Source organism: Quercus suber, unplaced genomic scaffold (genome assembly GCF_002906115.3).
Source record: "Quercus suber isolate HL8 unplaced genomic scaffold, Cork oak 2.0 scaffold_332, whole genome shotgun sequence".
NCBI classification, from domain to species: Eukaryota; Viridiplantae; Streptophyta; class Magnoliopsida; order Fagales; family Fagaceae; genus Quercus; species Quercus suber.
The window spans coordinates 82,181-94,372 of record NW_027069785.1 but is presented as its reverse complement, the minus strand read 5'-3'; the positions used below and the strand labels follow the sequence as shown (position 1 = coordinate 94,372).

The window sequence follows — 12,192 nt, the reverse complement described above, 5'->3', positions numbered from 1 at the left end:
AACTTCCATTCTAGTGACCTTATAATACTATAAAGCAATACAAGCACACATAAAGAATCCCTCAAATTATAAAAATTCCAGCTACAGTCCATGTCAGGTAACACTCTTACAACTTATACTAGTTTGAACTCAGAATTATGGCAGCCCCCTCTACTCATGAAAAGATGCTTAGTTTAGCCCTAAAGCATTCACTATTACGCTTGTGTTTAGAGAAAAATCTAGACAGTAATAGACTATGCCTTGATTCATAACATAACATTCACAAAGGACAAGATAAAGGATAAAGAAATTTCATTTTGTTCTTTATTCTTCAATGTGTTGAGATGTAAAATGTCAACCATTTTAAGTGAATAACATATGAGATTCTAAACAAATGACCATATGATGAGTAGCTTTTTTTTTTTTTTTTTTTTTTTTTTTTTTTTCACATAGAACATGGAGAGACAATGATTTATCTAAGAGTGAGAACACGCTCATCCGACAGCTTTCAATTACATTATGTAGTTCAGTTAGTTAGATTCTGAGTCTTTGTCAGGTGACTCATCCTCCATCTGCAGGGTCAAATTTGGAGATGCTCCACTTTTGTATTGTTGGACTATCAAAACTGATGCTGTTGTTGAGAAATCAGGTGAAGTCAGCAAAACTCCTACAGGCCCCAGTTCTGAGCAATCATCACTCCTGCCTAAATCTAAGGCTGCTTCACATTCAGGCCTTCGACCAACCAAAAACAGATTGCAGCGCTTTAGCTCACTGAGCACAGCAATTGTATCTGCAGCATTTCTAACCAATTTCTCTTCATATTTGATAGAGTCATCCCTTGCCATATTTTGCTTGAATTCAGCAAGGAACTCCTCATCTGATGACCTCAATTTGGAGCTAGCGGCTTCTATATTCACTCTGACAATTTCTCCCATGCTTTCAGGTTCCACTATGAAACGAATGACCGTTAGTCTTATACCAGGGTGCTCAGCCATGCGAACCCCATAAGCAAGGGCTTCACGGTCATCACAGCCCCCAAAGAAGGGGACCATAATGAAATAAGAAACATTACTTGCTGCTACTTGGGTGGTTCCACCAAGCCCACGATCAACCAAAATCCCTACTGAGCACCGTGCATGTTCAAGAACCTTACGATTAACCAAACGAAAGTCACTTCGGGTAGTCTCTAGTGAACCATCCACTCTTTGGTGCTTATGGAATGGAAGAATTATGAGTGCAGCTCTATTGCTCTCAGCAGTGTTACAGATGTCATCATGCATGCCAGGCATTGATGAGATTGCTTTCATTGACCGGATGGACACACGACTCAATTGCCTGAAAGCCTCAAACGCCACAACAACATGGTTAGCATCTGATTGCTGGCTCTTATTCCAGAAGGGCAACCCGTTTTTTCTTGCCTTATGTACCATTATTATAGCTGAGGACCTCTCAGAGAGTTCCATGAGGTGCAGTGCATACACAGAAAGTCCTTCACGCTTCTCAGATCCTCTTGAGGCCTCAAGGAGGTTAATAATTGATGGAATGTTTCTTGCACTGTGGTAGCAAATCAAAATCCTAAGTTGGGTATTTGGATTCTTCCTTTCAATTGTTCTATTCTTGTAATCAGCCATTCTTTTCCTTTTTTCTGGCTTATATATAGCCATGACAATAGGTGTGGTGATGAAGGTGGTGAACAGGGCCATTAGAACCATAATGGCAAAAGTCTGGTCATTCAATACCTGCAAATGCAAAAAGCAAAGCTGTTAGAACCATAAGATTTTGATTCTCACCATAAACCGAATGAACACTCACATTACCTTTCTATCTTTACCAATGTTGAGAACAATGAGTTCAACCAAGCCTTTAGTGTTCATTAGGAACCCAATGTCAGAGCTTCACGGAGAGGTGTTTTGCAAAGAAGAGTCACCAGAAGAGTGCCAAATATCTTCCCAAAACAGGCAGTAAATATGACTAAAACCAGAAGACCCCACGATTGGAGCCCCTGAATTGTGGCTATATTTGTCTTCAATCCACTTGAAACAAAGTACAGTGGCAGGAAGAGACCAGATACAAGATCCTCAACTTTTTCCACAAGACTGTCTGCAAATGGCCCATCCTTTGGAATGAGAACTCCAATCACGAAAGCACCAAACATGGCATGAATTCCAATAGCATCAGTAACAAACCCAGCAGCCAGAACAGCAGCCAATGTAGCACAAATGTAAGTCTCTTTTACAGGCTCGCCTTCATGGCATCTCTGGGCTATCCATTTGAAGATTGGAGGGACAATCAAAATTGCACAAACAACAAAAACGCAGCCAGATAAGAAGACCCAAAGCGGGACAAGGGAAGATTTGCCAGTGCCAGAGAGGGCAATGGCAAGAGCAAGTAGAATCCAAGCAGCCACATCATTGACTGCTGCAGCTGACATAGCCATTCTTCCAACATCAGTAGTTAAAAGTTTCAATTCAGCCAGAATACGAGCTAAGACAGGGAAGGCAGTTATGGAGAGGGCCACACCCATGAAGACAAGAAACGCAGTTCCATTTACACCTTTAGATATTGTTTCTTTTAGGACATATGAGGAACCAATTCCTAATGCAAAAGGAAGGCTGATTCCTGCAAGAGCAATGCCCAGTGCTCTCTTTCCAGTCTGACGAAGAGATTTAGGATCTAACTCCAGTCCTGCCAGAAATAGAAAGAATAGAAGACCAAGGTTTGCTAGAGTATCTAAGACTGGGAGACTTTTTGGTGGGAAGATAGCTTGCATGTAGCTTTTGCTTCGTCCCAAAGCTGATGGTCCAAGTAATATTCCTCCCTGTCAAATAGCAACACAACGTGAATTCATCAATGTAAAAAAATTAAGCAATGGTACCTATTTCTGTCTGTCTGAGTAATTTTAAATGTGAAAATTTCAATTTGGTGAAACCCATAGAGCAGGCTTAGCTCCAACAATTTACGCTATTCAGTCATCTTGCCTATGTAAAAAACAGCGATTTCTCTTTTCTTTTTCATTTTTTCTTTTTTAAAAAGCAACCTTCATTCCTCTGTTCTGCAAAGTAAACCTCAAGAAAACTAAGGACAAGTTCATGTCCAAGAGGAAAAACAAATAAAACAGCAGATAGATAGATAGACAGATACACGTACAAACAAAAATGCAGGTGTGTTGAACCAAGTGATTCTTTAAACGCAACAATAAAACTTCTTTTGCTTTTTACAAGATATTGCAATTTTAGCTGACAATTTGTGTGACCAATACCACATCATGAGAACTCCAAGTTTACACCAGAAACTGGAAAATTTTAACCCACATAGGTTTCTTATTAACTTTTTAAACCTCAGATGTTGATGGGAAAAAATTAGTAAAGATATCTTAGAGTGAAGGACCTACGCACTACTCTTTAGTATCTGCCTTAAGGGATTAAAGTGATAGTGGATGCACAAAGTATGTCGTATCAGCCTAGAGAAACTGACTTTTAATTAAATTTTATTGCATGGGAAGAAAAATGAACTTACAATGATCTCTGCAATAACTCGTGGCTGTCTTAATGGCTTTAGGATGAAAGCCAGACCCTTGTAACTACAACTACAAGGCATATCTGCAAAATGGCAAGAGGCAGTGAAAATTGAAGAGGATCATCTCCCTGAAATATGCCATTTGAGGTAGGTTTCATTGGAGATGGACATGTCAGTCCGGCTGTAGCGTTGGAAACCATTTTGCTTTAGCGGAGTCTACAAAAGTTATTTTACTTCAGAGCCTGCAAAGAGAGACATCTTATCAGACTCAAAATCTAAAACATTAGACATTAGTTTGCATGGTATTCTTTGTTTACCACCAAAAGAAATCCACTAGCATTCTCTAGATCATACCAAACAACTTTGAACCTACAAATCTCTCTCTCACACACACACGCAAACACATGGTGGAGACCCACCTTCCATCTCTAATGATAATTATATTCTCTAAAGATGATATCCTTAAGTCTAATAAATAAATAAATAAATAAACCAGGAAAAGATAGAAGTCCAAAAATCTACCGCTTCTATTAAGGCTTTCATCACAAAAATTTACCTGATAAAATTGACCAGTTAAGTTAATGTTCCACTAAATTCAATAACCAATCTATGCATATATTTAATGTCCCACTTTTGAGTTTGACATCAATCAAACACAAACTCATTTATTAATTTTGATCACAAAAAATAAATAATAAACCAGGAAAACAAGTCCAAACAAACTACTGCTTCTATATGGCATTTATCACACCATTTTAACTGATAAAATTGCCCCACTTAAGTAAATGGTCCACTAATTCAATAACCAATCTCTGCAGAACATGGTTCATACATTTTCATTTAATAATCTCTAAAAAAGCCAGTCCTAGAAATATCTAGATTAAAATATACAATTTTCTTTTTCTCGACTTCAAACAAACTGAAACTCAATAATAAGTTTTGATCATAAATAAATAAATAAATAAACCAGGAAAAGAAGTCCAAAATCTACTGCTTCTATTAAGGCTTTCACACCACAATTTTTACCTGATAAAATTGACCCACTTAATTAATTTTCCTCTAAATTCAATAACATTCAATAACCAATCTTTGCATAAATTTTCATTTATAAATCTCTAAACAAAACCAGTCCCTAGAAATATGCATATGCATGGGTGTTTTCCTACCGTGCACAAAACACAGTACTCAATATCTATGTATCTAATAAAGAAACAAACGCAACCCATCAAAGCATTAGATTTCTAGACAACAAAAAACAAACACCAACTGATGAATGGAGTATAATGGTTACCTGGCTATGGCCAGAACTCGCTGACACAAAGGATCAGATTCGAACCAGCGCTTTTAAGTTGAGCGGAGCAGAGGTATTTGAAGAGCCAAAAGTTTTGCTTTTGTATTGTATACCGTGAAGTCACAGGACATAAAAGTAGTAGTGTGAGTTAAGGCTTCGGTGGCATTTTTTGTAACTTATATACAGAGTAAACGCTGCGAGAAATAAGGAAGAAGAGTTATTATAGCATGAATTTTGTCAACTCCTTCATCTGTTTATGCGTGTACAGATACATCCTAGGCCCCACCAACACATCACAGAGTCAAACTGGGACACAACACAAATGGCTCAGGCCTTGTCTGCCTGCGAGTGATACTCTAACTAAAATTTCGTCTCTCGTCACTTATTACTCTATTAATTCTTTTTTTACCTAAAAAACTCAAAGAAAAAAAAAAAAAAAAACCTCACCTTTTTGTAGAACCCACAAGCTGATCACTCTATTACTCATTTCTCATAAACAAAAATCTCCAAAACACTCCCACCCTTGTTTGGCAACTAAACTCACTTTTGTTTTTTACTTTAAAAACACAAAAAAAAAAAAAAAAAAAAAAACTCACCTTTTTGTAGGATCCATAGGCTGATTATGCACAGTACACATATAAGAGCATTCGCAACAGTAAAGCTAAATAGCTATAATGCTATTTTAGCTCCACCAAAATACCAAAAAGAGCTGCGCAGCAGTGGAGGCATAGCAAAATTTTTAGTTGAACTGCTACAGTGCACATCTATCTATAGATGTGCACTGTCATCTAAAAATATAATTTTTTATGCAGCACTCCCGATTAAATAATACTTGTTGTTTAGTTTTTTTTTTTTTTTTTTTTTCATTCTATTATTCTTCATCTCACCGTCCTCTCTCTCATCACTCTTGAGCTCCCATTTGAGAAATTCTCTCAAGCTCTTACCTCTTTGAAACTCTCAAGTTCACTCTCACCATCTCTCAAGCTGACTGACGCGCGTCCCATCCGAAGTTCGACCCACTACGTCCTAGCAGCCGATCGCCTCAGACCTCGCCGTCCTAACCGTCGATCACCTCAGACCTCGCCGTCCCAACCGCCCATCTCTCTCAGACCGCCTCAGACCTCGCCATCCCAGCCGATCCACTTCAGGGCAGTGAATTTTTTCATTTGGGTGTTCGTTGTTTTGGCTTAATTTTTCTGGGTTTGTGTCATCATTTATGGTGGTATTTTGTGGTGAAAAATGGTGTGTTGTAAGGTCAGTGAATTTTTTCATCTTTTTTTTTTTTTTTTTTATGAATTAGTGAATTTTTTCATTTGGGTGTTCAATGGTGGCGGCGGTGCAGCGGCGATGGCGGTAACTGTGGCGTTAAAGGTGGTTGTGATATTATTTATTGTATAGGATATATTATTTTATTGTAGTAGATATATTATTTTATTATGATGTTTATATTATTTATTAGGGTAAAAGCTAAATAGATCTACTGCTGTAGTATGTATGTAGGTAAAATAGATAAATAACTTTAGTGGAGTTAAAAAGCTAAATTTTTAGCTCCACTTCTGCGAATGCTCTAACGATTATCCACGAAATCCTTTTTATTTGCTTTTAATTATTGTAATATATGTTCATACACTATTCCTTACTGTTCTCTTAACTTGAGCATCTCCAACAGATTCACCAAATTTTTGTACTATTTGAGAATGAACAGTGACATTTAGCTTTTACCTACTATTTTTCAAATACACTTTCCAACAGATTCTCTATCTCTTTCTCTATCCTCATTTAAATATTATTCTTCATCATTCTTTTTCTTTATTCTTTTTTATCCATCATTTATTCTTTTTATAACTATATTTGTTAATGAAAGTGTTACATCTACAACATTTTACAATACTTTCGCAATAAAATTTATGTGGATGTTGTTACTAGTTATAATTTAAACTCACCATTGAAATTATTTTTTTTCCACCAATATTAACTAATAACAATTTGTTACTTAAAATTTATTGTAAAAATATTATGAAAATATTGTGGTAGAATTTCTCAATTAAGATTTTATTTTTATATTATTTTTCTTTCTTTCATTTCATTCTCCTTCACACACGTGTCCACTGATCTTTATCCCCCTTCTTTATTTCTTTTTCTCCTCAAGAACCTTCCAGTTCTAGCAACCTCATTCTCTTCACATGAGAGAGAGAGAGAGAGACTGTTGCTCTCCGCCGCCACACCTCTGGTGGAGATCGAGGTCGCCGAAAGGACAAGCAGGGTGGAGATCGGCGTTCACCATGCAGCGACTACCACATCTACCGCCCCACGCCGCTCGTCCTCCTCCCCACCACTAGGTGGGGTCAGATCGACTATTTTTTTTTTTTTTTTCTGTATTGCTTGTTCTGATTCAACTTATTTAAGAATGGCTTTTGTTTGTGTTTTGTGTTTGGATTAATCTTTGCTCATGAACAGGTCTCTCTCTTTTCTCTTTTCTGCTTTATTTTTCTTTTATTATTTTTTGATTTCATTTAGTTTATGAGAAAAAAAGAGCAACAACAATGGAGAGAATGAAGAATGAGAGAGAAAAAAAAGCAACAGAGCGAATGAGAGAAAAAAAAAAATCCGAGTGAGAGAGAAAGAATTGATATAATAAGTAGTTTTTTTTATTTTTAAGAAACAATATAATAAGTAGTTGGTGTAATATTTTAATCTAAGATATTCAATTGCTAATGTATAGTAGCCCATCAATCTGATAGCTACTGTTCATAAGCTAAAAAAATTCGGGTATAGAGAATTTGTTGGAGCTTGTTTTTATGGTTCTATTCTCTATATAGCTATATTTTGCCCTATACATACTGTGGGGCCTTTATCTAAAAAGGGTATAGTAGCCTCAGAATTGGGCTCAGGGCCCAAAGGCCCGATCCAAGAACACGCAGTGGTCCGAGGACAGCCTAAAGAGTTTTATTCACGTCAAATAGGTGATATGAAAGGTTAAAAATTAGGTGTTATATACAGTGGTATGGCACACGTCCGAGGATGACAAAGTCCGAGGTGAAGTAACCTCGTACTGACTGAAAGATTCTGCCAGGTTGTAGCTGAATGGAAGTTGGATATAGCTTAAAGAGGCGTCGGAGAAAAGTAGAAAATATCTTCTAAAGTCTATCACCTCCTCATTAAATGGTGTCCACCTAACACTTCTGGCCGCATTAATGTGGAGGTGATACCTGAATAGTAACTAAACAGCTTGATGACCACTAAGCTGAAGGTTCCGGTAGGGACTAGATGGACAAAAAGGAGCCCTAGGATAAGAACTACACGTGTACAAAGGAAACAGAAAAAAAGAAACGAAGTATATAATGTAGAACGAAGAAAAACCGGAGGACTTCTGACCAGAAAAAGAAAAAAGGAAAAGAAGAGAGAGAAGAAAAGACCAATTAAAAGAGGGCCGAGGAGAGTTTTTCCTCATAGAGCGTGATCATAGTATCCCTTATTACTTGGTGAGTAGAACCCTTCCTGAAAAACAGTACTAGTTCTTGAGCCCATACTCTATAAATTTATTGTTTGGGCTTATTGGGCTGAAAACCCAACACTTAATTTAAATTGGGTCCTTACAATTAGCGCCGTCTGTGGGAAGAACTTGATCTGTTGAGAAGGAAGGCAGGGTGTGATACTCACGATGGAAGAGGGAGTACCGCAGCAACCATTGGCGGGCCCGCAACAAGCAAACGCCAATCAACAACAAGCAGAGTCTAGGGCTCTCAGCACGGCGATCGTCGATAGGCCGCAAACAAGGGAGGATCACGAGGGAAGTACCGTACAACCCATACAGATAGAAGCCGCTCCTGGGGGAAAGGCCATGTCCTGTACGGAGTGAAGGAAATCTGCAGCGTGAGATCGAAAGTTGAAGAGGGAATTGCGATTATGAACGACGAAGGCGTAAGGCTCATGACTCTAAGCACTCTTCTGAGGAGTCGGATGACGCCAGTTACAGGCAGAGATCGAGAACTCCCCCCAGTGAGTCTTTTTCTGTGCGAGAAGAACATCACCGTAGGCGAAGAGCAAAAGTCCGACTCGCCAGGGTCAGGGGAATGATGCCTTGAACAAGGCTTTGAATCAGGTCTCTAAGTCGCTTTCACACGACATATTGAGGACGCTAGTCTCCCTCGACGATTCCACCAGCCTGTGTTCACCATTTATAATGGTCGGACAGACCCAGTGGAACATGTTAGTCACTACAGCCAGAGAATGGCTATTCATGCCAGGGACGAAGCCTTGATGTGTAAGGTTTCCCGTCTAGCCTGGGTCCGGTGGCAATGAGATGGTTTAATGGCTTGAGAAAACCATATTGACTAAGAATTTTTTTTTTTTTTTTTTTTTTTATGAATTAGTGAATTTTTTCATTTGGGTGTTCAATGGTGGCGGTGGCAGCGGCGATGGCGGTAACTGTGGCGGTTAAAGGTGGTTGTGATTATTATTTATTGTATAGGATATATTATTTTATTGTAGTAGATATATTATTTTATTATGATGTTTATATTATTTTATTAGGTTAAAAGCTAAAATAGATCTACTGCTGTAGTATGTATGTAGGTAAAATAGATAAAATAACTTTTAGTGGAGTTAAAAAGCTAAATTTTTAGCTCCACTTCTGCGAATGCTCTAACGATTATCCACGAAATCCTTTTTATTTGCTTTTAATTAATTGTAATATATGTTTCATACACTATTCCTTACTGTTCTTCTTAACTTGAGCATCTCCAACAGATTCACCAAATTTTTGTACTATTTGAAGAATGAACAGTGACATTTAGCTTTTACCTACTATTTTTTCAAATACACTTTCCAACAGATTCTCTATCTCTTTCTCTATCTCATTTAAATATTATTTCTTCATTCATTCTTTATTCTTTATTCTTTTTTTATCATCATTTATTCTTTTTATAACTATATTTTTAATGAAAAGTGTTACATCTACAACATTTTACGCAATACTTTCGCAATAAAATTTATGTGGATAGTTGTTACTAGTTATAATTTAAACTCACCATTGAAATTATTTTTTTTCCACCAATATTAACTAATAACAATTTGTTACTTAAAATTTATTGTAAAAATATTATGAAAATATTGTGGTAGAATTTCTCAATTAAGATTTTTTATTTTTTATATTATTTTTCTTTCTTTCATTTCATTCTCCTTCACACACGTGTCCACTGATCTTTATCCCCCTTCTTTTATTTCTTTTTCTCCTCAAGAACCTTCCAGTTCTAGCAACCTCATTCTCTTCACATGAGAGAGAGAGAGAGACTGTTGCTCATCCGCCGCCACACCTCTGGTGGAGATCGAGGTCGCCGAAAGGACAAGCAGGTGGAGATCGGCGTTCACCATGCAGGACTACCACATCTACCGCCCCACCGCCGCTCGTCCTCCTCCCCACCACTAGGTTGGGTCAGATCGACTATTTTTTTTTTTTTTTCTGTATTTGCTTGTTCTGATTCAACTTTATTTTAAGAATTGGCTTTTGTTTTGTGTTTTGTGTTTGGATTAATTCTTTTGCTCATGAACAGGTCTCTCTCTTTTCTCTTTTTTCTTTTATTTTTCTTTTATTTTTTTGATTTCATTTAGTTTATGAGAAAAAAAGAAGCAACAACAATGGAGAGAATGAGAGAATGAGAGAGAAAAAAAAGCAACAGAGAGAATGAGAGAAAAAAAGAAATCCGAGTGAGAGAGAAAGAATTGATATAATAAGTAGTTTTTTTTTTTTTTTTTAAGAAACAATATAATAAGTAGTTGGTGTAATATTTTAATCTAAGATATTCAATTGCTAATGTATAGTAGCCCATCAAATCTGATGAGCTACTGTTCATAAGCTAAAAAAAATTTCGGGTATAGAGAATTTGTTGGAGCTTGTTTTTATGGTTCTATTCTCTATTATAGCTAATATTTTGCCTATACATACTGTGGGGCCTGTTATCTAAAAAAGGGTATAGTAGCCCTCAGAATTGGGCTCAGGGCCCAAAGGCCCGATCCAAGAACACGCAGTTGTCCGAGGACAGCCTAAAGAAGTTTTATTCACGTCAAATAGGTGATATGAAAGGTATAAATAGGTGTTATATACAGTGGTATGGCACACGTCCGAGGATGACAAAGTCCGAGGTGAAGGTAACCTTCGTACTGACTGAAAGATTCTGCCAGGTTGTAGCTGAATTGGAAGTTGGATATAGCTTAAAGAGGCGTCGGAGAAAGTAGAAAATATCTTCTAAAGTCTATCACCTCCTCATTAAATGTTGTCCACCTAACACTCTGGCCGCATTAATGTGGAGGTGATACCTGAATAGTAACTAAACAGCTTTATGACCACTAAGCTGAAGGTTCCGGTAGGGACTAGATGGGACAAAAAGGAGCCCCTAGGATAAGAACTACACGTGTACAAAGGAAACAAGAAAAGAAACGAAGTATATAATGTAGAAACGAAGAAAACCGGAGGGACTTCTGACCAGAAAAAGAAAAAAGGAAAAAGAGAGAGAGAAGAAAAGACCAATTAAAAGAGGGCCGAGGAGAGTTTTTCCTCATAGAGCGAATCAATAGTATCCCTTATTACTTGGTGAGTAGAACCCTTCCTGAAAAACAGTACTAGTTCTTGAGCCCATACTCTATAAATTTATTGTTTGGGCTTATTGGGCTGAAAACCCAACACTTAATTTAAATTGGGTCCTTACAATTAGCGCCGTCTGTGGGAAGAACTTGATCTGTTGAGAAGGAAGGGCAGGTGTGATACTCACGATGGAAGAGGGAGTACCGCAGCAACCATTGGCGGGCCCGCAACAAGCAAACGCCAATCAACAACAAGCAGAGTCTAGGGGCTCTCAGCACGGCGATCCGTCGATAGGCCGCAAACAAGGGGAGGATCACGAGGGAAGTACCCGTACAACCCATACAGATAGAAGCCGCTCCTGGGGGAAAGGCCATGTTTCTCCTGTACGGAGTGAAGGAAATCTGCAGCGTGAGATCGACAAGTTGAAGAGGGAATTGCGATATGAACGACGAAGGCGTAAGGCTCATGACTCTAAGCACTCTTCTGAGGAGTCGGATGACGCCAGTTACAGGCAGAGATCGAGAACTCCCCCCAGTGAGTCTTTTTCGTGCGAGGAAGAACATCACCGTAGGCGAAGGAGCAAAAGTCCGACTCGCCAGGGTCAGGGGAATGATGCCTTGAACAAGGCTTTGAATCAGGTCTCTAAGTCGCCTTTCACACGACATATTGAGGACGCTAGTCTCCCTCGACGATTCCACCAGCCTGTGTTCACCATTTATAATGGTCGGACAGACCCAGTGGAACATGTTAGTCACTACAGCCAGAGAATGGCTATTCATGCCAGGGACGAAGCCTTGATGTGTAAGGTTTTCCCGTCTAGCCTGGG

At 38.2% G+C, this 12,192-nt stretch overlaps 2 protein-coding genes across 2 annotated transcripts; one reads left to right on the top strand and one right to left on the bottom strand.

Moving 5' to 3' along the window:
- Positions 1-281: 281 nt before the first annotated feature.
- On the bottom strand, positions 282-4,976 carry LOC112011770 (cation/H(+) antiporter 18). The gene is given in 6 exon segments (XM_065759564.1): positions 282-1,718; positions 1,797-1,864; positions 1,867-2,797; positions 3,496-3,551; positions 3,554-3,737; positions 4,787-4,976. Coding segments are annotated over 5 exon segments (2,406 nt in total). The 5' UTR covers positions 3,696-3,737; positions 4,787-4,976; the 3' UTR covers positions 282-509.
- Positions 4,977-11,554: 6,578 nt separating this feature from the next.
- On the top strand, positions 11,555-12,164 carry LOC136061590 (uncharacterized). The gene is made up of 2 exons (XM_065759553.1): positions 11,555-12,004; positions 12,099-12,164. The coding sequence occupies exons 1-2, from the start codon at positions 11,555-11,557 to the stop codon at positions 12,162-12,164; spliced, it is 516 nt and encodes a 171-aa protein (XP_065615625.1).
- Positions 12,165-12,192: the final 28 nt, after the last annotated feature.